Source organism: Heliangelus exortis, chromosome 7, assembly GCF_036169615.1.
Source record: "Heliangelus exortis chromosome 7, bHelExo1.hap1, whole genome shotgun sequence".
Classification (NCBI taxonomy): domain Eukaryota; kingdom Metazoa; phylum Chordata; class Aves; order Apodiformes; family Trochilidae; genus Heliangelus; species Heliangelus exortis.
Window position 1 is genome coordinate 22,330,455 of NC_092428.1, and position 27,913 is coordinate 22,358,367.

The 27,913-nt window shown below is 38.8% G+C and overlaps 1 protein-coding gene across 2 annotated transcripts in view; it reads right to left on the bottom strand.

Moving 5' to 3' along the window:
- Positions 1-203: 203 nt before the first annotated feature.
- TSPAN14 (tetraspanin 14) overlaps positions 204-27,913 on the bottom strand; it is a 37,559-nt gene continuing 9,849 nt past the window's right edge. For both annotated transcript variants that reach the window (XM_071749300.1, XM_071749301.1), the window contains exons 2-9: positions 22,980-23,077; positions 14,712-14,762; positions 9,131-9,277; positions 8,102-8,272; positions 6,191-6,316; positions 5,331-5,375; positions 4,683-4,802; positions 204-3,959 (exon numbers count right to left, since the gene is read on the bottom strand). In XM_071749300.1, the coding sequence (XP_071605401.1) occupies positions 3,888-3,959; positions 4,683-4,802; positions 5,331-5,375; positions 6,191-6,316; positions 8,102-8,272; positions 9,131-9,277; positions 14,712-14,762; positions 22,980-23,060 (813 nt within the window). In that variant the 5' untranslated portion in view covers positions 23,061-23,077 and the 3' untranslated portion in view covers positions 204-3,887. The remainder of the gene's footprint in view (positions 3,960-4,682; positions 4,803-5,330; positions 5,376-6,190; positions 6,317-8,101; positions 8,273-9,130; positions 9,278-14,711; positions 14,763-22,979; positions 23,078-27,913) is intronic.

A 27,913-nucleotide genomic window follows, 5' to 3' on the forward strand; every position in this document is an offset into this window, starting at 1 on the left:
TACTATTCAGCAGCCCAGACTGAAAAAAAAATAACCAAGAATTAGTTTTAGCAAAATATACACAAACACCATCAGACCCTTAGTATTTCTGTATTGATCCAAAAATTGCAGCCTAAGTAGGCAGTACAAACCTTAAAGAGGGAAATTCTAGTGACTGGATCAAATAGATCTGGAGACAAATCTCAGAAATCAAACTCCAGGCGTACAAAACATTAAATTTTATTTAATCAAATTTAAGGCTTGAGGAAAAAAATATATATATTGAAAGTCACCCAGAAAAGCCATCACAGAAGAAGAGACAGAAGCTCCCCTTCCACTGGCTAAACAATGCTTAAGCTGCATGATAACCCAATTGGCAGCAGGGAGAAGGAAGAGGAAAGGATGGAAAGGGGAGACAGAAAAAAAGGCAATTCTACACATGAGCCAACTGTCACATCAATCTCCACTGACTGGAAGCACAAGTCTATCCACATGGCATTGTATCAAGGTCACCAAAACCAAAGACCCCTTGGGAAGAAATATTCAGGTTTTCAGGAAGTGACTTAAGTTCCTTTGGTCACTGCACTTTTTTCAGTGCTTATATTGATCCTTCTCTTCACATACAGGAAAACTGCGTCCAAATGCAAGTATATTCATAGTAACAAAAGGGCAGCTGCACTGTCAAGCATACTGACAAATAAATACATTGTTTCACAGAAATAAGTTGTGCTCATCTCTGAGAAGTAAAAGCCATCATCACATTGAAAAGTTTCTCTCAGTCCAGTTACTCAAGTCTGATCTCATATTTGACATCTTCATGAAGAACCTTGTATCTGTTGTAGTGTTTGTGCAATTGCTCCAGATGCAAGCACTGAAATCTCAGCATCAACCATTTATCAAACTTCTTGGTGAGCTGGTTAAATTGCTTCTTCAAGGCTTTAGAGGCAGACTCACACCCAATTTTCTTTGCTGAAAAGACTTTTAAACCACAACCTAAATCTTTGTCCATGAAATCACTGCAGATCTGCAGAGAAGGTGCTAAATAGAATGAAGTAGAAATTGGTAAGAAAGCATTCCCATTCCAAGTCTGAAATGACACTACTCGTATACCACTAATGAGGGTGCACTTCAAAATGTCTAGGGGTAAAAAAAACAGGCAAAAGCCCCAGGGTTTCAAAAGTGACACTGACTAAGCCCAGAGAAGTTTATCCACAGTGAAAACAAATCCATCCATGAATTTAAAGATCCTCAAACAGGTTGAACGAGCTCCCTTGAATTCAGTTCCAAATCACTGAAGCATTAATAAAAAGCTGGTGCTAATATGGCCAAAACCAGTAAGAACAGACTGTGGAAAGACAGCAGTTCAATTAAATTCTGTTTTGCAGTATTTCAAAAAGAAACCAAGTATTCATTTGTCTACAGGCAAATTGGCATGATTTACAGACACTGGAATTCTGGTCTGTTGGCAGATAACTTCAGTGCATGAACTCCACAGGTATCTTTGACACCACGATGACTTTTCACCAGCTGCTGAAATTGATTCCTACCACTAGGAGGTTTCTGTGTCAAGAGGTGGCAAAGGGAAACATGCTCCCCAAATGCAAGTTTCAATGCAATGTTTTACAAATAGGGTTACAAATAAAGTTACAAATAGGAGGCACCATTCTCCAATTGTACATACAGCCGAGTAGTACACATAACAGACTAAGTTGGTTAATGAGGCTTTGTAAAGTTCCAAGCACCAGTTTAAATCCAAGGCTGCTGATCACTGCTTTGCAGTTTGCAAAGTAGCAGGAACATCAGCAAGTTTTTGGCTGCTCCTAATGAATTAGATTCAACAAATATGTAAATACAGACCTCAAATTCAAGGCTTTACAGAGGAAATGCCTCCTGCTCAACACCTCGGTGACCTACTGCTTTTATTTCATTGCTGTCTATTAAAGGAAAAAATAAAGATCACAGAGCACTTCTAGAGATTTTACTTTGAGGTTTTTCAGATGAGTACAAGCAAACTGTTCTCAGCTACTGTAAGGAAATCAGCCATCCTCAGACAGGCTTCCTTTTCCTGTTGTGTCTCAGTTTCTGCCCAGAAAAAAAGAACAAGCAAGCTGAACTGAAGTACACTTGAGAAATACAGCACTGTCTGTGAAGTGCTTCACAGATTAAAAGCCAGAGGCATGTCTGGACATTCAATAGAGACACAAAGACTCTTAGTGTTCATCAGCTCCTGCCACTGAAATGTTCATTAACACATGCATAACAAGAAAAAAAAAAGGACATTAGAGAGATTTGCCTTCCTATAAAAGCCACTTTGGAAATACAAGTATTAAATCCCTCAGGCAGACTACATGTAGTAAAATATCATTATAAAAATATACTTTTCTAAAATTTACACTATGTTAGGCACTGTAAATAAACCTGCTCTCCCTGAAGAAATGGGTGTCACTGGAAGCAGTAAACAATGTTAGTTATATGGCCTGCAGTAAAGCTGACAACTACAGCTACTTCCAAGAACTTTGCAGTCACATACTTCTATCTTAAAAGTTTAAAATATTATGCCAAAGTCTTTTAGAGAAGAGTGGAACTCTTACTGAACTATACATCCACCCACTGAGCCCTCAAGAAGGAAGGACGGCAAGAAGAGTTTAGTTGTCTTCTGATAAAATAAAAATTTTAAAAAAACTTCAGCAGAAGTAGTTCAGCTTGATGTAGAAAACTACTGTGAAATAATCATTCTGGTTCACCATATTATGAGACTACTGTTTGAATCATGTCTCAAAATACAAGCAGAACTGATGATTCAAGCGCTTTGCAGTATATTTAAAAATTCAAGAATTCCATTTTTTCACGTGTATTTCCTCATTAAAAAACAGATTGCAGAAGGAAGCAATGCTGAATTTTAATGTTTTTTCATCAGTCCTGATATTAGGACTTGGAGATCAATATAGCAGATGTGAGAGAAAGTAGAGGAAAGGCAAAAATCATCAGCAGACAGCACAACATGCTTGCTATCTACTGAAATGAACTGCACTTTGCAATTTCTGCAGACAGCACTTTTTAAAGGTATTAGTAATCAATAGAAAGCTAAGCATTTTAAGAGGTTTTTTCTTCTATAAATAAAGAATATTTACATTTTTTCCAGACAGGAAACAACATCAGGGATTCAGACCCTCACCTGAAATGCAGATTTCTAACATACAATTTTTGCCCTCTTTGCATCAGATTTTGGCCATCTTCAGAAAAGGCATGCATTTTCATAAATGGCCTGGGTTACTCAAGCTCTGATGCTGAGCACTCATTCCTGCTCCTGAAATATGTTACTCCCAGTCAAACATAAATATCCCTACTTGTGCACAACTGAAAATCAGTTAAAGAACTAGACAATTGGTGGCTTTTTTTCTCCCATTTCCAATACCACGATGATTATGATTGCTGGGTATCTTGCAAAAAAATTAATGCACGAGTGTACTGTAGAGATGAAAATGATTTCAAGATTCTGAAGAAATCAGCACACCTTCAGAACAGATTACATTTTGAGGCTGATGACAGCTGGGAGTGAAAACAGAACAATCTTCATGGTAATCCTTCAAGAAAAGAGCTTACAGCAGTTTCATGTCTCCTTGCCACAATCTTAAAAATTTGTTCCGTTGATGTCTTGGAAAATTCCATTTCTTCCTCCGAAATCAATGCTGGTGCACAGAGTTGTCTCGTTAGAAAAAAGGTAGATAGACAGGTTCAGATTTTGGTTTTTTTTGTACCAGCTTCTAACAAAAAGCATGAGTGGGGGAAAAACCCACATAAGGCTTTTTAATAAAAGGAGTTTCATGGTCTGTGCGTCTCTTCCACCTTGGTGTCTGCCCAGTAACTGTGAAATACACTTTTTCTTCAACAAGTGTCTGTTTTTATATTCAGAAGGCATTACCTGCCTTTACAGCTTCAATATCAGAAATCAATGTCCTGGCTAGGAAAATCCCAAAAATCTAAAAAGACAGAAAAAACCAAAACATTCATGAGACGAAACACTTGCATTGTTACAGTCTTAAAGATGTCTCAAAATTAAAGCCTATTATCATCAGTCATTATTGCAAAATGAGAACCTACTTCTTATGTGTTCCCATTACACTGTACTCAAGCAGCCAAAACACTGCAACCTGCTCACCCACTTCCCTGCTCTTCTGCTCTCAACTTTTGGAGAGGTGTGCTACATGTCAGAGCCAGCTGAGCAGTAATCCTGGCATGAAGGACAGAACTGTATTTTAGTGATTTCACATTTGTGATAGAAGGCTGTAGCTCAGATCTGATAGATCTGACCAGATTTCCCCTCCCTCATGGTATATTGAAAGAAATATTACTGTATCACATTAACCTACATAAATAATATGTTAACAACCTCCTGTATTAACATACTACACTATCACAATTATCATATTCTGTACATGTTACAACTGCATTGTATTTTTATAATTGTGTCAATTGTTTTGAGGAACATAATTTCAACATAATTCAATTAATTGTTACCACATATTTTCACTCTAGGTCCCTATCCTTGTAATTATTTTTTTTTTTTGCCTTAGTAGTCTCATGCCTAAAGAAAGCCACCACATCAAGATATTAACCTTTCTCCTTAACTACTTTTACCTTCAACAGGTATGGAACTGAAAACAAAAAACTTTTTTTGAAGTAGCATAACAGAAACAACCAACCTGGAGCAGTGAAATAGCTATGAAGACACCTGCAACCATGTAGATATTTCTGGGTAGCCAAGCTTCAAGAGCAAGAATACATCCTTTGACAAAAATCTGGTCATCCCATTCATTCTTGCTCTGAATGTAGAGAGAAAGAATATTAGTTTTCTGCTGATTTTTTTTTATAAAATGAGTCAATCACATCATACAGCTGACCTAATGAATTGTCACTTATGCAGCAATGTTTTTATAACCAGACATTAGAAACACATATATGCCCAGATAAAATAAGGGAATGCTGGATATTGATGTCAGTATCTTCCAGCCAATCCTGTTGTTTGGATACTTTAGAACCAGCAGGATCATGCAATTCAGAGTTAGACTATTTGGAACTAATAAAAAAAATGTAATTTGACATGCAAGTCCTAAGCCTTTTTCAAACCCAACTTTCCTTTTTCCTCTTCCATCACTTGTTTTTTTCCACCCTCCCACTGTACAAGTTTACTTTAAAAAAAGAAAAGTCTCCTCCACACTCTGCTTGTGATCTAGCACAGGCAGTTAGCTCCCAGAATTTTTAAGCTGACATATCCATCAGCAATTTCACTGGTTTTATGGTTTTGCCTATACAAGCACAGAATATAAGTCAGCAAGATCCCAGCATCTTACCTTCTTTCTGACATCATAGCCACACTGTGTATTTACAACTTTTTGCTGCAAAGCAAAAAAAAAGATTTAAAATAAATCAATTGAATTCTTTCTACTCACTTCAAATGTTTTTGTCTTTTAGATTCACAAACAAATCAGGACTGTCAGTGCCAATCCTTTAAAGAAGCATTTTTAGCAAAAATAAGCACTAGCAGAACATAAAGAAAGCAGTGACAAAGCAAAGGTGTATAACTAGCAGGAAAACATCCCCCATCCCAAATCCCAGCTTCTCCCATTACTTGGCTTTCAACCCTCAAGGACTTTTTAACATATTCCTAACGTTCCTGTTCATATTCCTAATGTTTAGTAAACAGATCTAACCAATAAGCATCTAAGTATTGTTAAAAATAGTAAATTGACTCAAATGCTTTAAACTAAATTTAATAGTTGCTCAAAAGCAACCAGCAAGGGGAGGTGCTCCTACTTGTCTGACTGACAGTGGTGTAACTTCAGTTCTAACAGGGGCAAACACACTGCTTAGACAGAGCTCTTGGGTCCTTACAGGTGAGATAACAGTGGAACTCAAGAAAACAGTTCATCAGGACTGAAAAAATATCAGCTGCCAATACTTGCAGTCTCAAGACACATAAAAATAGGTTGAATTCCTGGTGGCAACTCATTTTCAGCAATATTAAATGTTGCCACATTTGGACAACGAAAAGGATGGAGCAGAAACATGAAAAAGAGAGTTTGTGCAAGAAAAATTTTGGATAATTTAGAAGACCTTTTAAAGGCCTAGTCATGACATCTTATTCAGAAAGTACTCCCTCTCATAACTCTTCAACACCTCAAGAGCAATACAAAGCCAGGAAACCACTCACAGCAGGATCAGGTATACAACAGGAAAAAGGAACACCACACTTCTCACGACTTTTGCTTTCACTGCTGCAGTTGAAGTAGATGTTGAAGTCCCAGTCATCTGGACCCTGAGCACCACAGCAGTGGTTCTGCAACACAGAAACCAACACTTAGCACTTGGGGGTATTTTAGAGACTACTTGTACAGCAAATGAACTCTCTGGAATGGTATTTGTTCATCATCATCACTTTATTTAGGGCTGTGCTGAATCAACAGCAACATCAGAATGAGTAACCAGTCCTGTGGCCTCATCAAGCCAAAGCAATACATTTGACATACTGCTCCTGGAAATAGGTCTCAGTGTGACAAGCAAAATAACAGAAGTTATCACTTTAGATGTAATTACTAGTCAGGGTACACCTATATAAAAGGGGAAACAAAATTGTGCATGCAAGTCAGTAAATGGATTCAGAAGTTACCAAGTTGTGACAAGACAGATGAGAGCAGAATTGTTTGTAGTTTTCACAGGAAACAGGACTACACAGCTGAATAGAACGGTCAGATTAAACACTTAAGAAAAAATTTTATGTCACTAATACATTTACCATAAAGAAATAACATGAAGTTCTTATTTTCCTTTCTAGTCCCTCCTCCCTCACACATCTACACCTTTGTAAAAAGCTACACAACCACTAAGCACATTAATCTACCTTAGTAAGATACAGGCTACAAGGTCAGTTACATGCCTGAAAGACCTATAACTACCCACAGCAAGAAGCTGCCTACAAAAACCTCTCTGGGTCCCAAGGCACATACTGAAAACAGAGCAAGTCAGCCTAAGGAGGAGGCTCCATAGAAGATGGGCTCCAGTGAGGCATTTGAAGACACTGCTGCACCTCCTCATCCGACCCTCACTGATCTGCATCATGTACTTCCCCTCCTTCAGTACTTTCAGGTATGGATCAGTCAGAGATTTTTCTGGTCTTTCCTTTTGCAGGTTTATTAGCTTGTTAATCTGAGCAGTGAACTCCATCTAGTAAGCTCAGCCTTTTATCATCTTTGAAAAGTATTTAACTGGAGTTCAACTGTAAATCAGCTTAGTGTATTAGCCTGGTTAACTGCACTGAAACCAGACAAACAGAGAGCAACAACAGAGTGGACAACACTGAGACAATTAAGGTATTGTTCATGGTCAGGATGAGCCCCCCCACCTTACACAAGGTGCCCTTAGTACTAAAAACTAAAGCAAAGCAGCACTGAAATCCATGCAGGCACCTTATTCAGAGAATGTTTCCTTATCAGTGCACACAAGAGTGAATGGACAGGACAGGCAAGCTGCTGGTAGTACACAGCTGACCAAACTGGTATCCAGTTTATGTTTTGCTGTGAAACTGAGCTCTGAACACACATTTCTAAACGTGATTGCCTAGAAGATGGCAGACTGACAAAAACAATCTTATTTCATGAGGAGGAAAAAGAATATAGAAAGGAGACAACCATGTTATCTGTTTGTGAAATACCTGCATGTGTAACAATTTTAACCACACACACCTAAACATCACCCTCACTGATTGCCTGCTGGGCATGATTACAAGATCAGATGACTGAAGGAAAGCCTTGGGGCCCTCACCAGCACAGGCCTCATCATCTCCTGGTGTACATCACTGTCTTCTGGAAACTGAAGGTTTTAGGACCACAGGAGAGTAAAATTGTTTCAACCTTCCTTGACAATTGCCTGACTAGAGATTAGCCTTTCCCACTTAAAAATCCTCTTTTGCTTCAAGATGAGGTGCATTTCAGAAAGAGCAAAACATCACATCAGTAACACAGCACTATTAGCTACAGACCACTATAAATCTAACAAGAAGGAAAACTTCCAAACCTACTCATTCTCTAAGAATGCACATTAAGGAAGTGACAGGATAGGAACTTACTATTTTTTGCAGGAAATCAATGAGGTTCTGGAGGTCAATATCATCTCGGTAGGATTTAATATTATTCTCAAAGAATTCCTTGACCTTGTCCCTCACCCAGTCCTGGAACAGGAAAGCCAGAACTGCTATTGCCAGCTCCAACAGGAATATACACACAATTGCTCCACAGAACTATGGAAAAAAAAAAAAAAAGCCCAAATGAGAAGATATACATTCTTCTTGAATGCATCCCTACTTCAGCTTCACCAGAAACAGACACAGAATTAGATTAAAATTCTCACTCAGTACAGATACTGTGATAAAACAGCCTGTTAAATTAATATAATGTAAAGAAACCCCCAGCAGGTAGAATTTTTTGTTTTCATCACCTGAATTAGTAAAATGAACACCATACCACAGGCATTTTATGCACAGCAGTGAAAATATTAGTAAAGGAGAATCTGCAAAGCACAGGGCTCAAGTAGATTCAATGTTACTTTTTTAATTATTTATATTATTTTTTTCTCCAGCTTAACTGGATTCCTATCTAAAGCAAAGAAGCCTCAGTGTAAAAAGAGTTACAGATTCCCCATTAGTCACCAAGACTCCAAGCTTTGCTCACCAGTTAGAAGAAATTTTCCAGGTTTCTAAGGTATTCTGTTTTCTCTAAGCCCCTATACCATCATCTCTTCTCAGTAATTCCAAACTATGTATGTTCCAGAACATCATGTCCTGTGCTATTAAACATACTGTCACATTCTGAGATACACATCATCTGAGATGTATATCTCAGAGAGATACTCTAACATCATTATAGCAGAAAGGATGAAGAAGGGAAGGAATATTTTCCAGAGAAGGAAAAATTTACATAGGTTTGAACCTCAACTGCTTTTACTATCATTTCTCAGAGGCTCACTAGGGGCATCAGTTTACCACATACATTGCTACAAACCAAATTATGTAGATTATCTGAGTTTGATACTAGCTCTTTACCCATCATTCCCAGCTTTCACACAGATAATAATCCACTGATATAACAATGTTACTTACAAACTTCAGAAGGCAGATGTTTTCTCTCAGTGCTCCTACACAACCAGCAAATCCCAAAGTAAACATCACTATTCCCACCATTAAGACAAGCACCACTGGGTCCAGCCCATGAAGACCAGTCACCTTTGTTAGGTCAGACAATACACCCTGAAAAACAGAATCAAGAAAAAGATGATCACCATAAGCATGCTTTTCATTCAGCATTCCTTCTTGACGTCCAGACTTCCATAGGATTCCAAATGAAATGGCTGCAAACCCTTGAGCTTGCCAACAGCAACTCACATGGAAAAGTCCTGCTGTATAATGGTTATTGATGACACCAATTTTCTTCACTCAGCAGAGGAAGCATTAATGCAAAGTTAGAGCTGTTAATTCTTTTAGTAAGTAATTCCAGTGCAGTCAATTTCTCAGACTATATTCTCCTAGGTCTATTTGCCAAACAAGCTTCCACAAGATGGTGCCAGAAGCTCAATACCATAAATGAATATTCATTTAGTTTCAAGGCAAAAGAATTAATGCATAAGGCACTAACTTGAAATAGAGCAATTGGGAGGTCATCCTAATTTCCTTTTTTTCCAAGTCCTTAAAAAAATTAAGAAAATAATTTCTTGCAATCCTACTGTTTAGGTAACTACAAAGCAGGCTATGTATGACATTTTAAGGGAGTGGAATAAAATCTTATTTTGGTTTTCAAGGGAAGCAGATTTTTCCCCTCCACATGATAATTATATCCCTTCTACTGCCTAGTAGTTCCAGGAATGCTCCTCCAGTATCTTGCAAAAAACCAGAAGTACAGTCTACATAATCCCCTTTCACCCTAGATAAAATTCTTGAACTAGTAGTTAATCTACTCCCTTTAAGATACTTGCAACTTGCATAATTTAGCAGCAATATTTTATTAACTAACCAGAGACACCACTTATCTTGTCAATAATCTTATTCATTAAACCTTTCTGCCTCAATCTGAGGACAGAATTTCCAAGGCTATGAAAATGTATTGCTAACATAGGAAAGTCCTTATATTCTCTACATTCACTTTTAAAAAAACTATGTTTAAATTTAAAACCTATGTTTAAATACCAGCTACCATTAATGTGCAAGAACAAGATGAAGGGACAAACATCTGAAACTCTCCAAGTCAACAAGAACAATTTGCAGGGACATCCAGGCAGCCCTGCAATAGTCTAAGTGTTCATTATACACTTATCAGCAGCACACAGACCGTTTTAAATGAGGAAGTATTTTCCCTTTAAAACAGAGAAATGACCAAAATCAACACAGGAAAATACCCTGTAATTACATGTTTACTGTTTTCTTGTTGGTTTTCTGGTTGGTTTTTGTTTGTTTGGTTTTGGGTTTTGTTTGGTTTGGTTATTTTGGTTTGGGGTTTTTTGTTTTTTGTTTTTTTTTCTTTACAGAGTATATTCTCAAGCTAACTACCTTTAGTGTTAAGGAAAATATGTCAAAGAGACTCAAAGTAATTCACAGAAACAGTCTAATTGTGCCAAGGGAATGTCAATTCTCATCTTGCTACTCAGGTATTTGTGCAAGGAATATACATCCTAGGAGAATACCTTACAGAAAAAGAAAAAAAAAAGTAAGCCTTTAAATACAAGGTGATGGAGAAAAATAATGTCTTCAAAATACAGAGGAAAATGTGTATGTGGAGAAACTTGAACTGGTAAAAAGACACTGAAAGTACTAGAGTGACAGGCATGAGTACATCTTCCATGATGTGCTCCATAACAGATCTTGTTAGAGCTGTTAATCAGTTCTGTAATAACAGTTCTAACAAGTGCAAGACAGTTGTTTTTACCAAAAGTAGTTGAAAGGATGAAAAAAAAAAAAAATAAAAAAAAAAAAAAATCAACTGTAGAACTCAGAACTGCCTTGCAATAGCTAGTGACTAAGACTATTAAAAAGGGGTCATGGTTTATAGATTTTCTAGCATTCAGAAAGCCTTGGGAAGCAAAGACTTTTCTAGTTTGTGTGACCAGTGACACATTTCCATTCCTACAAACCACAAGACTCACATCTAACTATCAAACTTGGTGTACTGGGTTAACTATGAAAGTCCCACCTAATCAAGACTTGGCTCAGAAATCAAACACTGTGACCAGGATGTTGAAATTTGCATGCCTATTTCCAGCCATCTCCTTCCCACACTCAAACTCAAATTGGGTTTTTTTTTCAGACAATCTCACTTGCTCAAGCAACATCTTTTGGAAGAAAACTTCCTCTGATCAAAGCATGTTACACAGAGGAGTTGGCAGGAACAAAGCTCTATTATGCACAGTCAGATGTTGCTGGTTCACAGCAGTTTCTTCATGTAAATGTTTGCTGTTAACAACATTGTTTTTCTTAAAAGAATGGGGGATGAGGGAGTGGGAGGGCTGCCTAACAAAAGGCTAAGTAAAAAAATACCAAGGAAGGAAGTAAACAAGAGAATTATTCAGGGCACTCTCTCATTTCACCTTACCCATCTCTCTAAAGATGCTTCTGCCTGTGCCACCTGCAGGATGGCACACTAAAAGCTCTGTGAAGCACAGGCTGCCCTAGATTTCCTACAGGTATACAGAAATGAAGGCTGATACATGTAGTCAGTGTTAAACATTCAAGAATAAAACCCAGTTTTTAAGTCTTCAGTCACTTAGAACAGTGAATTAATAGCTTAAGTATTGCTTTACTTGTTTTCCAGTGACTTGTAATGTTTGTCAGCAGCGTGCCACCATCTCAACTCAACTGTGTTGGCACAAGGCAAACATGGACTGTCTTTAGAAATACAATCTACAGCCCACTAACAAATTCCAAACCAGTTACTGTTTTGAGATGAGCTAGTATAGAAAATACAAAATACAAGTAATAAGGACAGAGTTGATTTCTTATAGTGAAGTTCTATTAAGTGGGTGCTGAGTGTCACAGTATCACACTGCCACTGATTATAACACAAGTTACATGCACATACCTTAAGACAGTTTACATACCCCTGTGTATAAATTTGAAGATCAGCAGACAGAAGAAAAAGTACACTCAGTCATAGAGTGAGTTAAGGTTGGAAAAGTGCTGCCTGACACAAGAAAGCCCAAAAATGGACATGGTACTCCTAAAGCAACCTCAAGTCTGATGAGTCTTGTTGGAACAAGCTCCTCCTTTGACCAGTGCCCACACTGGTGCTAACACAGCCCAGGATGCTGTTGGTCTTTACACGAGGGCACAACTGATACTCAACTTATTGATCAACAGGGGCTCAGAGTTTTTTCCTCTGAAATCTGCTTCCTAGGCAGCCATCTCCCAGGTGATACTGATGCATGGGGTTACTCCATCTCAGGCACAGGATTTTCCATTTGTTTGTTTTTTCATTGTTTCCCTGTGCACACACTCCCTCTTCCCCCCTCCCCTTTTTTTTTATCAACTTTCAATAGTTTCCTGTCAACCCATTTTTCCAAGCTCTTAAAGCCCCCTAAACAACTCTTGCCTTGAAGACAACTTGACTGCTTCCTCTCCATTTCTTATTAAGTGTGAACTTCTTGCAATGAAGTTAAGCTGATTAGCTTCCAGTTTCCCAGATCTGCCTTTGTGTCCTCCTTGAGATGGTTTTGCTAATAAAACTGGTTTTCCTGATGAGAGGGCTCACTGTTACTCACCCCACTTCTATTAACATTTATAACAACTCACTTCCTCTTAGTGATTTTTCTATCCAGTTTTTATTGTGTAGAATTTCAAAATTTTAAGCAATTTAACTTTTATGTGGCTGTTCAGAAGAGCAAAATCCAATTGTAAGTTCATATGGATAGGCCAATTAGATAGATACAGCAGTTAGAGACAGAATTTGACCCAAGCAGGTAATGCAAATCTGGATGGGTAACATTGTTTTATATAGTATTTTCATCATTTCTCACTATTCAGCATTCTCATTTTGATATATTATCAGATAAAAGACATGCACAGGATTTATATCCACACAGAAAGAAAAGAAAAAAAAAAAAAAAAAGAAAAAAAAAACAACCAACCAAAACCTGCTGAGGAATCAATCTGAAGTGCAGTCCTAGTGGAAAAAAGAAACAGACAAAAAAACCCCACAAAGGTTAAAGGGACCCAGTGAACTTCATGTTGCAGAGACAGGATGTTCAAAACTCTTCCACCACCTGCAGTTTATCTTTGGGTTTACCACTGCAGCACAGCTACTGGAAAGTTTTTTCTCTTACTTCCTGCTTATTGTACACCAAAATGTTTATCTGTAAACAGACAGAGGCAAACAGGCACTATGGCTGAAGAGTGGCACTAGTATGAAAGATCAGCCACATAACACAAAACAGACATGAAAAATAATGTAGACATTTCATGAGCTGATCAAAACCACAGGAAAAGCTCTGAAGCACTTATTTGCAAATTAGGACAGAGAACAGAAATAGCTGCAGCAAAACCTAAGAAATAAAGACCGGAAGAGCCTGGTTTTGATTCTATTGAAAGTAATTTCAGAGTACCATAGTTGTGAGCTAGTGATTTCCAACCCATCAGATCCCATGTTCTTCTTTAGAGAACAGAAGATAATGTCTGAACATGAGAGAATACAAATTCAAGACGAGTTGAACACCCTCCCTAAAGGGTTGAAAAAGAAATCGTTTTCTAACAATAGATCTGTGTGTGGTGACAGGCTGCTTACTACATACCAATGATACCACTAATCTAGCTGGGAGAATGCAAGGAACAGAGAGGAGAATAAATACCTCAGCATTACGATCATAATAAAACTCTTTCACTTCCAAACAGTGAAGGAATCCCAGAAATCTCTGTATGTGGGCAGTTAGCTGCTGCACAGAAACACTATGATTAAGGAAATGTTGCACTACAATGGTAATTAAAGTGTTCCTACTCGGCAGCACAACTGAACAGTGAGGGCACCTGCTCTCCACCATTAAATGAGATGCAAATCAGTAAATCTGCTGGCAATTGTGCTTTTTCCTACTGTTTGCAGTCATATTAGAGCCATGCTTTTACATTCCTAACAAGAGGGTGAAGCATTCTCATTTCCATACCTATCCCAGAAGAGCTCTGTAGTTAAGTGCCCACACAGACTTCCTCAATTAGAGGAAGTCACTCAGCTGAAAGAAACCTTTGCCAAAAATAAGTGTTCCCCAATTTTGTTCCTCTACAAGGTAACACAGTCTCTTAAGCAATTCTATGGGGAGTAAAGTGGAAGACAACTGATGGCCTGAGGATTACAATACTTGAGAAAGAACACAGAAGAAAGAAGTGTCCCAAAGATACTTTCATTTTTAGATACAAAAAAGGGCTGTTTACATTCCTTCAAAATGCTTCTTGTTTTTAGCAGAGAGGTGGGTAGGTACGTGGATTTTAGACAACATTTTTGCAAAATGGAACATCAAGTCTCAACATCAAGGGCTAAAGCTTAATGCCTGATCCGGGACAAGAATGGAACTCCAAGTGAACTCCATTTAGATCATTTGGATATAGTCCTGAGCTCAGTTGCTACATTTGACCTTTGCTGCTTCCTGAGAAAATAGTTTTATTGGGGCAGGAGAGGGCAGCCACCAAACAAAGACCAAAGTAAGACCCTTACCTTTTCACTCCATGCCCACAGACCAGCCGCAAGGAAGGCCACCCCAGCCAGCTAAAACAGAAAGAAAACAATTCATTAGATACACTAATCAACACATTATCAAATACTTAGCCAGCACTTGAGCACTTGGATTTGCTCAAGTGAAACAAACACTGCCTGTAATCTCAAACAATAGCGGGACATTCCTCCTCCTCAGTCAACCTCATACAAAAAGATTTCGAGTGCTTTTACTCCATAGCATTCCTGCATGTTGTAAACTGCTTTTAAAAAGTATTTCGATTTGATTGTTCGTGACTACTCAAGAAGCACACAGTAATAAAGTAACTATTCCCCACAGCAGCACTCAAGTGGGAATTATCTTTGTCCCAGTGACTTGCTCTAAACCTTTTGCCTGCACACTAATGAAGATTTCAGCATATTTGATGCATTTTGAGGTTATTCCCTATTTAGTCATTGTATATATAGCACCACCCCCAGACAGCAGCCACGCTTGTCTCTTCTTAGTGTCAACGCTCATTAGTCTCTAATTAGTTTGTCTTCTGAATCCTTACCTTGTTTAAGCTCTTTTGAATTAAGCTGAAGTAATGGAACATCCACATACTTTAAATAAACAACAAATCAAACTGACAACATGAAAACACTATGCCAATTCATATGTCTATATAATAAGTACTCCTAATTATATCCATCCAAATGAAGCAAAAACTTTTTTTGTTCTAGTCTTTTATTTCCTTTCTCCATTCTCTGGCAGTTTGTCTTTAACATCCAATTTCAATAACCTCTCTACAAACTAAGGGCAGCTCTCCCTCATTACTTAAAACGACAATTTCCCCTGCTATTTTCATGTAACTTTCAAAGACACGAAGGTGCTAGAGCATGTACAAAGAGCAGCAAGAACACTGCTGAAGGGCCTGGAGAACAAGTTCTGTGAAGAGCAACTGAGAGAATTGGGGTTCTTACCCTGGAGAAGAGGAGGCTCAGGGGAGACCTCATCACTCTCTACAAGTACCTGGAAGAAGGTTGGAGCAAGGTGGGTGTTGGTTATAGGACAAGAGGAAACCACCTCATACTGCTTACGGCTATTAGGAAAAATTTCTTCACCAAAAGGGCTGTCAAGCACTGGAACAGACTGCCCAGGGAAGTGGTGGAGCCATGGTCTCTGGAGGCTGTCAGAAGACATGTAGATGTGGTGCTTATGGGCATTAGAAGGACTGAGGTTGCTCCTTGCCCCTAAACTTACACACTTTGACAAATAAAACCCAACAACTGAAAAAAACAGCTTGAAAAGGAAATGCAGCATTTCCCATGAACTAAATGGGCAACGCAGGAAATGCCCAACAGCACAGACAAGAAAACAGAAATGGGACTCTCTAAGCTACACAAAGTATCCATGTGGCTTTTAGGCACTGCTGGGTTCACTGCCTGCTGACCATGAACTGCTCACGGGACAAATGAAGATCTTCTGGGTTTGCTCTCCTGGGAAAGGAGTGAGGGAAAGGAAAGCCAAAAAGGGCTGCAAGTGTCATTCAGGTCATTCTGTAAAAATTACTCAAATTATGCTACATGTCCTGTGTAGGCATAAAGTATTTTGTCATATTTTAGGGCTTAGGCACACAGATTAACCAACCAAATCAACTACTAACTAATACATGAAAAAAATTACAACTGGGCAAGAGCAGTGCTAAGCTAAGTAAATTTCTGGATGTTGCTTAGAAAGCAACAGCACAACTAAGTCTCAGACTCTGAAGAAGCTGAGAACATCTAAAGTGATGATTTGGATCAAAGCATAGCTCAAAATGTGCATGCAATTTATGCATCCTGCACCCTTTCCCATTCCAAAAGCTCTAGGACTGCCCAGCGAGAGGTGAAGACAGCATAATTTGCAGTAATCAGGCTAAGTAACACAGCAGACACAGCTAAATATTTGGGAACCTCTTTGAATAAATGAGGAAAAAAAGAATTGGGAAGACATCTTCCACTCTGCATACAGACTACTTAGTGTAACATTAATACTGTGCTACTGAATAAACAAAGAGGGTGTCCTCTTCAGACTAACAGCTTTTCATGACAATTACCATCTTAATTAAATTGTAATAAACTATTCTGTAGATTTTTTACCATCATGCTTCACTCTCACCTCCGAACACAAAAACTGCTCTCTCTGTAAAGTGTTTAGTTTAACAAAACTATGTTATTTTTGCAAAACTATTTCCATAAGCACCTATAGAAACTATCTGCTAGCAAACCAGAGTTTATCAAGCAGAAAATAAACTTATGCTTGGCAGAATCAACATGGCTAAATCTAAAACTTAATTGAGATAAAACAAGCCACAGAATCACAGAATGTCAGGGGCTGGAAGGGACCTCTGAAGATCAAGTCCAACCCCAAGTGACTAATTCCTAAGTCTCTCTAGAAGCAGCCAAGCCACATGCTAGGCTTCTTTAGCACAAAACCAGTGAAGTATGATGCACTTACAGAAGAAAAAGCCATCAGCCACTACATGTACAGGCACAGTTACCACAAGCAGTTTGCAAGGAAGTAAACCAGTAGTTATTTAATCAATTGAGATTTATTTCCTTTAAATACCATGTATAAGATACTTTGAAATATCTCACTGAAAACTACTGGAAAACCGTAGAGATAAAACTGCCTCAGAACTCAGCATGATTGAGCATATCCAGTGCAGAGTTCTACAGAAAATAAGCACCAGAAGAGCAGCCCTGCTCTATCACTCTTGCATAGAGGTATTCAGGAGGCTGCTAAGAGGCAGAGCAGGAAACTGATCCAGCCTGAATTGAAAGAAAAGTTTTCATCTTCATCAGCTCACTGAACTACCTGGCCATGTGAACAGGAGAACAGACAAGTAACAATGCTAACCAAAAGTGCTCCCAGGGTGAGTGAGCAAGGGAACTATTTTCAAATGAGCAACATTTTGAAATTCACTTTTCATCATAACCTGGCTGACACATAAGCAAGAATAAACTGGACAACCAAACTTGCTTCTATGCCACAGTGGCATTTAATCAGCATACAGCACCAAAGGTTGGATGGAAACACACACAAAGCACTCAACTGCACCCTTTGAACAGGAAACTAAAACTAGTAACCAGCACTTGCTCATTTCCTGCTTAAGACTTCAAAATCCTCACTATTAACATGCTGCATGGAGCTCTAAGCTCTGCTCAGGAACCCAGAAATACTGACAGCAACTCACAGACCCATGCACAAGACCACTGAGCTTCAGCACTATCCATTCCCAACCACACTTGGAATTCTTTGACTATGCTAATAAAGTAACTTTGTTGAGAAAACGGGTTTAATCTGTTTCTCAAAACCAGGTTGCAGCTAAATATAATTCTTGCATGACAACCTTTGCACACAAACTAATTTTGGGTCAGCCTGCCTCAAGGTCTGATTAGAAGCAATGGGAATGCATTCCTGTTGAGCTCAGTTTTTGTAAGCACGAAATATTAGCTTTTTCCACCCTCTGGACACTCCTATTTTACTCTGTAGTTCCATCCACACTGGAGCAGCAATCAGCAGCCTCCAGCCCTTCCGTCTCTTCCCAGACTTTTCCTCTCAGTGTCAGGAAACCACCTGGTGGTGGACCCTTTCCTCTTCCTGCCACAGCATTGCTGGTTTAGATGTTCCTGAAAAACAACACATGCTGCAAAAGCCAAGAAAATCTAATGCTAGCCTGAGACTTTTTATTTTTCAAAAACAAGCTCAAAATTTTCTTCCAGAGCTTAAGAGATGTTTGTCCTTTATCATCATGTCCAGGGCAAAAATGCCACATCTCCTATAGCAGGAGTGAAAGGTTTTATTTTTTTTATTCCTCCAAAAACCTTTAAGAGACACACACAAAGCTATAAAGAATTTGAAGATGAATCAAGATGACAGCAGCTGAAAGCTTCTTACCCTCTCTCACTTCATCTGAGACAGTAGAGCTCACATGCAACTGAAAATGCCTTGGCAGAGAACATCTGCAATCCTTCACTTCACTGAAATAGCCCTGTTCTGGCTGTGGTGCAATTCTTGGACTACCCAAAAAAGAATCCCTTAAAGTGGAGGCAAAAAGCAAGCACTAGAGAGAGTGACTGAGTCACCTCCTTTTACTCCCTGGGCATTCCCAAGTGCAGGCTAGAAGGCAGACAGTAGTGTTTCACCCCAAGACAGGGCAACCCCATAATGCCCCTAGGTGTAGCAGTCCACACACTGCCTCCTCCCTCCTCTGGGGTTTTTTCACAGAAGGATTTACTCAATTGCAAAATGACTCAGAACAGAAAGGTTCTAGAACCAATTCTATTACTTCTATTACTGCTGTGTTTTAATTTCATTATGACAAATAATGCTATCAGAAAAAAACAAAACAAAAAACTCAGAAAAACAATAAAACCCTATAAATACAGAAAAAAACAACTACCCAGAAAACAAAAAAAAAACCAAAGCAAAACACAAATGAACAAAAAAAAAAGGCAGCTTTAAAAGAGGTCTAGCCTTGCTGTATTAGGGTAATTTCACTTAAACTTCTGAGCACTCCCTGCAGGGCTATCTTAATGGCTGCAATACTGCCACATCACTACTCATTAAACCAGTACACTTGGAGAACTTAAACCTTATTAGCAGGCTTAAAAAAACAACATGAAAGTAAAGTAGTCCCACATTAGAATAACGCCTTGGAGGACAGCAGTCTTCCTACAACCTCCATTCCCTTTCTTTCATGGCAAAGCCAAGCACATACTCAACTAACTCAAAGGCAGCAGAACTGAACCTTGTATGGCCAAGTTGCCCGCCAGAAAAAAAACTCTGTGGAAGTTTTGTTTAAGATTTACAGATTTCTAAAGGCTGATTGAACTGAGTTTGTCATTATTAAAATAGTCATATTTGTCCTCTTCAGATTCAGTATTCTGTTCCACTCAATCTATGTGAACTGTGTTCAAAACATGACAAACAGAAGTAACCACCCACTAAAATGTTGAAATATTTTGAAAACTCTTCACTAAGACACCATATGCTTAACTTCCAAGTTTCTGCGTTCCCTGATACCATCTGTAGAGCTACAACGGGGAAGTCAAAATGCATCCTTAGTGTGACAGCAGAACAAATGCAACTCTTTATATGCAAATTACCTGACTTGTGAATAAATTGTGTGATTCGAGACACAGGCGAGCCACCATCAACACCTCATAGCAGCTTTAAGTGGCCAAAGTTTTCCAAGCACCTCCCTAAATCCCATCTCTCAGAACCATTATATAGTGGCCACCCTCACTGACAGAAACACCAAACAAGCTCCTACGAGCACCTGTCCTGCAAGTCAAGCAAAGTGAATTAAGAATAACAACCCCCTCCTTAAATGCTGCTTGTCTGAGTCACAGTTACATTTCCCTTTTGATTTTGTAGTCCCCTCAGTTCTTTTAAGGCATGTAAAAAAAATTAATTTGTTCTACACACGATGGATTTGTCCAATTAAAGAGATTGCTGGACTAGTCCTCCCAGCCAGCTGGATGTCATAGGCTCTGGAATAAGTGTCAGCTAAATGATTCATGCATTGCCTCTAGAAGCCTCCAACCTCCCACTCACCATTTACATAGCTTGTTCTACAACTAAAGGTGCCAAATTCTTATCAAAGAGCTGCAGTTACACATAACTCACTAGATCACCCTGATAAGTCCTCAGCAGAATCCTTAGCCCATTCCCTGAGCTACCAAGACTACCAGCACCTGTTCAGGAAATAAATTCCTGCAGCCAACATATCAGGTGAAACACACAAGCTGTTTTTCAAATTGTCCTCAAATTTCTTACATCTCTTCTTTAAAAATTATTATTTCAGGAAACAAAAAAAGAAATCCTTGGATTTTCATTAATTTCACGAATATGGTAGGAAAAAAAATATCTGAAAAAAGTGAAATGTAATGACTCTGCAGGAATATAAAAAAGATACAAAATGAAATACTGTAGATAAAAGATAGACTTTCCAATAAAGACAAAACTGTCAGTTCTTCAAAGGCTGTTCACCCATGAAAAACAGTAACCAGCCTCACCTCATGAGGCACTCACTGTGAAGAAAACAGAGGTCTAGAACAACCTTAATTTATTCATGGACAAGAGTCAAAAAAATTCTCATATAACCCACACACTCTCCGATGCTGAAAAGCATCCACACAGTGATTTCTCTGAAAACCAGACTGATTAATATTACTTCTTATTATACCACACCCCACTACAGGTACATTGGAGTTGTAGTATATGGAAGAAAAATAACTACAGAGCTGGTGGCCTTCAAGCACATTCTTTGACATGAGGCCATGTTAGGAAACTGCAAAGGAAGGAAAAAAATCACCAATAAAGAACATTTACAATATGGCAAATATTATGGCAAATTAACTCTTACTGGAAAAAAGTTTCTACACTAACCACACACAGCTTTCTGCCCTGTTCTCCACACAAGTATAAACTCCCCTCTGGCTTAATGTTACAGTATCATGGGAAAACATTGCACTAGTAAACAAAAGGCGTGAGAGTTGCATAAGTTCTGTGGTTTTCAACAGCAATGCCCAGACACTGCAGTCTAAGTAATAACTGGCCTAAGATGTTTATTAGACTGAAGACAACAGAAAATTCATGAGTAAGAAGCGCATAAGACTCACAGGTCTTGTCTTTGAGCAGTCATTTCCTACCACATAAGTCTTGTTTTCAACATAAAATTGGGCCAGATGACCTCCAAAAGTTCCATCAAGCCTAGAATTTTTTTCTGAATTCATTCTCTTGTCTATCACACATGCAGCTTTCAAAAAAAGCTTATTTTCTACATTGAGTACTGCCAAAACAGTTAAAATGTGCAGAAATAGCAATCTAGTTTACCAGAAGTTTGTGGGTTAATCAAGCAAAATACCAAGTCATTACTGAGAAGTAAAAGATTCTGCAGCCTGCAATTCATGTTCAGACAGTAAGTCCTGTTTTTCACCAAAGTTAAATACAGATTTTGCTAATAATTCCTCTTCACTACCTAAAATTAAATTTGTAAAAAAAATTTACATGGTTTAAAGAATCACCATTAACAAATGGAATTAAGATAGTCTTAAGATTTCTACTGATCTCAGGCAAGTCAGAATTGGGAGAATAAATTTTTACCCTTAGGTTAAGCAAGCTGCTTTAATCAGATACCATATTTTCATTCTTACTATCTGATCCTTTTGGCTTTGAAAAAATGTAAGTATCTTTCAAGGCAGATATCCACACTAAGAAATATTTCAACACATTAGTCCAAGAACATTAATCCAAGCTTCTGGTACCACCAAGTCCCCATATCTGCAGTCCTCCATGACTACTCATGTCATTCCATGACTGCAACCTCAACGACTTCAGGTGCAAACTCCTTACATTTGCACATTCTGAAGTTAGTTTATCTGAACTGTATCCTTACTTTCACCTCCTCCTCAGACATGTTAACTACTTCTAATGCAATGCTATGCACTAACCTTTGAATAACCTTTTTCCAAGGCTAGCTGTTTCAGTGATCTTGACCATCATACACATCTAAAACCTCTTTTAGAACCTTCTTCACGTTCACCATTCTAAACAAACACTACAGGCAGACTAGTACCTAGTTCAGTATTTTAAGGCAGTATCATGATGACAATTTTGAGGCCCAGAGAGCATAACATTTAAGATCTTGACTATGCTGTAATGCCAGCTGCTGAAATCGATGGAGCAGGTTTTTTTTCTCTCATGCATAGTGTTTTTTGCAGCTACACCACCCCAAGACAGGGATCAAGTAGTATCTGAAAGGAGGTTTAAGAGACCTCTCTTAACAGAGAAGAAACTTAACATACCACTTAAGTGCACTTATGAAAGATAGCTTTAACCTTTGTCCAATGAGTGTTAAATGGCCTCCATGATTCAAGAGAGAGGCCTTGGCAGCAACACAAGATTACATTATTTTCTTTTGACAAATCCTTTAAGCAGATCTTTTTCCATTAAAAAGAGAGAAGTTTTATCTGCTTCACTCATTTATCATCACTCAGAATGTAAGATAAGAGGAAGGAGCAAGCAAGGGACAGATTGTGAAGAATCATTATCTATATAGTTTTGAAAAATAATTACTTTCTCCTATGGGTTAAGCTTCTTCAATTCCAAAACACTCAAAACATACCACACATCAGCTATTTCAGTTTAATATTTCAGCCTGCCCTCTCGAAGACGGATGCAGCAAGTTATTAAAATTGGAGTAAGTAAGCCCAAACTGTTTCTCTCTGTTTAGTACTCACCCAGAAGATAATGTTGTAGCTGAAGAGCAGATACTTGTACCAACAGCTGACCTCTGCGTTAGAATAGCGGTAATAGTGCATCTTCTGTAGCACAGAGACTGCAAAGAAGAGAAAAGGTAAAAATAATTAGGCAGTGAAAGCTATTAAGGACAAAAGATTTCTTTCCCAGATCTCTGTTGAGGACTGTAACTGTCCTGTATGCCACTCAGAGAAATAGAAATGTTCAAAGCCAGCTCAGCAACTTCTGTAGATTTTAAACTCCCTCTAAGTATATGTTGCTTAATGATTCTATCTTCTTTAAGCACCCTTATGTGGTAACAGGGAGGGACACCCAAAAAGAAGCAAGCTATACTGGTAGCCTAGATCTGCACCAGCAAGCTGACATTGATCCACTTTCTCATTCCACCAAAACCATTTTACTTAGAGACAGCTGCTTGGACTCAAGCAAAATTCTAAACACCCACCCTGTGGATTGCACATCCCAGCTGGCAAGATGTTGCAAGTGCCTACCAGGAAAACCTCAGTGTCTACAGGCTGATAAATACAATAGGCTGTATTGTTTCTTTACCAAATCAGTACCCCATAAGAAGTTCCATTCTCAAGAGCACAAGCTCCACCATTAAACAGCTGATCTGCTCCGGAGAGTTTGGTTTTCTTGCTTCCTTACATAACACTAGAGGTAAGATTCAACTGCCACTGTTGCTCAAATATTTCAGAGAACTACAGCTGTTCAGAGAATCATACCTAAACCACCTCTGCAGAAATGCCATGCATAGGAAAAAAAAAAACAACAAACAAACAAAGGATAAGCTGAAGACAAAGCACTCGCACAGCCCTCGAATTCTGGAGAGCTGAGGGCATGAGTGCTGCCTATTACAGACAACAAACAGTTCCACATGTCAGCTCTCCCCCGCTGGAGGTAAATGTTTTCCTCCTGTAAGCTGTCAGTGAAAGGTTTGAAACAGGGAAACAAACAGAGAACTTGCAGAAGCTCAAAACTAAGAAAAAGACCCAAAAGGACTATGCTGATCTGAGCATTCAGACAGAACGCAAAAACCAAGCCCACCCAGGAAAGTCTGCAAACATGTGCCATGGAATGGAGAACTGAAGATCTCCACCACACCCACAGCTATGAGAAGGGAAAATAACTTTTTAAAAGGCAATCTGCACCTGAGTGTAAAAAAAGCTGCACTGAAATAAGGAACAGAAACAAACACCTGTCAGCCTTGAGACCCCCATTCATTGCAGTTAAAGAATAAAGGTTATATTGCCCATTCTTACAGAAACAATATCTGCAAAATTTGTCAGGCTAGAGGGGGTGAACATTCACCATTAACACCTGAGCTCATTAATTCCATAGTTCAGATGCTGATTCCCATACACTTTTAACCAACTACTAAAACCAAGTTGTTTGCCTCACCTTATAACAAGGTTCTAATTATCAGACTTCGGGTTTAGCAAAATACACTTAACCCTTGTTTAAAAAGAAAACACAAACAACAAAAAAAGGAAACTTTTTGTCAGTGCAGGCAGTGACTAGAAAGGATTTCCATAGATGTGACCCAATCATATACATAAACTGTGTTTTGCAATATACATTCCTAAGATGTAAACAGTTTCCTCCAGCCTGGTTCAGCTTTAGGTTTTGACCTTTTCAACCAATCCAGCTTCACAGACAACACTTAGAAATCTTATTACGAGCCATAATGAAGAAAACTTGTTTAAACATCACCCTCCTGCCATGCTTTTCCGAGCCTGCAGTTGAAAAAAATACAGAAGGAATGAAAACTTGGCTTTCCCAATGTCTTCATTTCAGTCACTAATTCTAAATGGCAATCGGTATTTCAATAATCAGGAGTCATACACCTGTCCAAGACACTAAATCTGATGACTCTGGGAAGGAGAGGGAAAAGAGGACAGCAGTAGAACCCACTAATCTGAGCACAGTTCAAGACTCCATCTGCATCAGTTGAAGCCTGTAGAAAAGCAATGCATTGGCTGCCAGTGCAAACATTCTCCGGGTGCAGGCACACGAAGGTCTTGGCCACCATTCTGCCTCCCTCCCTCCCCATGAAAATCAGCATCCTGGCAAAAGACACAAGCAGCAACTGTAAAATAAGCATGCTACTAGAGATGAAACATTGCTTTTGCTGCTGTTGCCACTACAAAAGAGGAGGCAGCAGGTGGCATTTAACAGCACATAATTAAAAATCCATAAAAATCGGGTTCTACAAAACGAAGAGACCTTAAATATAATCTGAGGCAGAAAGGCAAGTGCACCATTTCAGAGCCTAAACTACAAAAGAGTTTGAAGTCTTACTTTTTGTTAGGCTGCCCTCCCTGGCACTGGGACTTATATCCAACTATTCAAGTCCCAGCTTCAGCGAGACTATTCAGAGGAATAAGAGGATTGAAGGAACCCTTACTGATAAGCACCATTCCTGACCTACCTCATTGTTTTCACCACCAGCTTGTAAAACATTTCTCCTCACGTCCCCATACAAGGAGCAAGACGCTCCAAGTCAATACTAAATCACAGTATTTTCACAGGAAAAAAAACAGGATTTTTTTTATACACTTTAGTTTTTACACACTCAAGAGACAAGAAGCCTCTTGCTATCAGTATTGGCTCCTTGTTGCAAGAAGCCATTCTATAAAATAACACAGCTCCCCAGACAGATGTTACCTTCTGAAACACCTGCCAATTCTAAAAGCAGATTTTACTCTCTTTGCTTATCCTCATCAGTCTTTTGGTTCTTCTTGCCAGACCAAGAACACTACATGAAGCAGTATAATCACTTGTGGTGTGGGAGTGACATTTCGACTTAATAAATCTGAAGTGTAGGTGTGTCTGACTTTTTCAGCTAACCTGACATACAAACAGACCAAGCAAGGCCCCGCAGCCACCTTCCCCACATTTATACTAAAAGCAGTTATTTTTCCTAACATAAGAGGCATCTGTTACCAATCGAGAAATCTGCTACATCAGTAGTTCATTTAATTTACATCACAGGCTACATAATTATGGCTGGGCAATACTACAAAACATTTGGAAGATTAAAGTAGTATGTGGGCAGCACAGGCTAGGAACTTTCTCTACTGTGTTTCAGACAAAGCAAGTCACATAATGTCAGCTGACACTTATCACCCACAAGAGCAGGAATTTCTGAAAATTATATACAGAGCACTGCTGCTTTGGTAGAATATGTAATTTTGTCGTGGTGTTTACAGGGTTAGTGAGGGGAAAAAAATAGTCATTCATCAAGAGACTGGGCAGACTTAAGTCACACTGAAGTTGCAGGTTCAGCCAGTACTACCATCAGACGTAGTAACCATGACATTCTTCCCTTCTCCCTCCTAAAATCCATAACCATTAATCATCCTTCACAGTGAAACAATCATATGGCAAATAATGTAACAGATTGATCATGTGATCTTCTACTACGAGTTAAGGAAAGATTTTTAAAGTCTTCCAGTTTACCTCCCCAGAGCCCAGACAAACACCAGTGTGGGAGCAGTGAGGAGGTGGCAGGAAAATAAGGATTGGGAGGGCAGAAGCACTGCTAGCTCCGGAGAGTGCTCCTGGAAATACAGCACCCCTGAAATGCCAGCCTAAACCAGAACCACAGGCTACACCACACTTGAAGCCAGCACACTGAAATGGAAGAAATGAAGCAAGAGAAAACAAAGAAAAAAATTAATTTTGTAAGCTGTTGGCTGCTCCCCCCACCATTCAGCAATACAAAGCATCAAGTCTACATGAAGCTGGTGAAGCAAATCCAAGTTAAAAGAACACACAGAGGAGCAAGGTCTATCCTTTGTTTTGATATGGCTACTTAATTCCATAAACATTCACTATTTCAACACCAAGTCTATGTCAAAAGCATCAGTTCATTCATTCAAGACACAGTGTCATTTAAAATAATCATCATATTTTTTGGAGGAGCTCAAAAGAGGCTTTTTTTCCCCAGAAAATAGAGGGAAGGACAGACTTGTCACTGACCAGAGAAAGTTCAGAGATTTTTGTAGGACCTTCTGAAAACAGAGCAACTAAGAGGCACCTAAAGCCTGCTCTGTCCCCATGGCAGAGAGAAGCTGACCAAGAGCCTTAATGTTCAGTATGGTAACTGGGTGCTGGGCATCAAAACTTCACACCTAATGACTGAGGCTAGTTCAACACAGAGAGAAGAAAAACTGACAGGATTTATAGTTCTTGCAGGCTAATCTGTTCCTGGAAACAGATAATAGCCCTGCAGATGATTCAGGAACTCCCTTCAAGCATGTGTCATCTTTATTTTTGTGATTTTGTCTACAAGGAATTCTGGGGCATCACAAAGAAAATAAAAGCTTCTTTTAAGGAATAAGAGTATTTACTTTTGCTGTAGTCCAGAAGAACAAAAATATTTGCTAAGTCCTAGAGGAAACCTGAGGCTTGTTTAATAAAAAAGTACTTTTTAACCCAAAAGACTCCTGATGCAAAGCAGATAGTTATCCCTATTTTACTAGGAAAAAAATAACAGCAGATAACAGATCTCTGAACTGAAGGAAAGCATGACCAAAGCCAGAAAGATTTCTTTAGATGTCACTTTTTGTGTTAAGGTGTATTTTTGTAGTACACTGAAGGCTCAAAGACTTCAAACTATTTGAAAAATATTTCAAACACTCTCTCCAATACTCACGCTACAAAGCAACCTCTGAGAGGAGATCCAATGCCCCATACATGGGAAAAACCTAAGGTTGCAGTGACAAGGCTTTATTCACTGCAGCACAAACAGCAGCTTAGAAAAACTAATAAGGAACATGCACCAGTGTTGCCAAAACAAGGAGGCAGCAGTTCAGTAGAGCTCACGGCTCTATAGACAGCTCACAATAAATGTATTTTGGCCACACCACTGCTTTTATATGTATGAGTAGCATCTGAAATACTAAAAGTA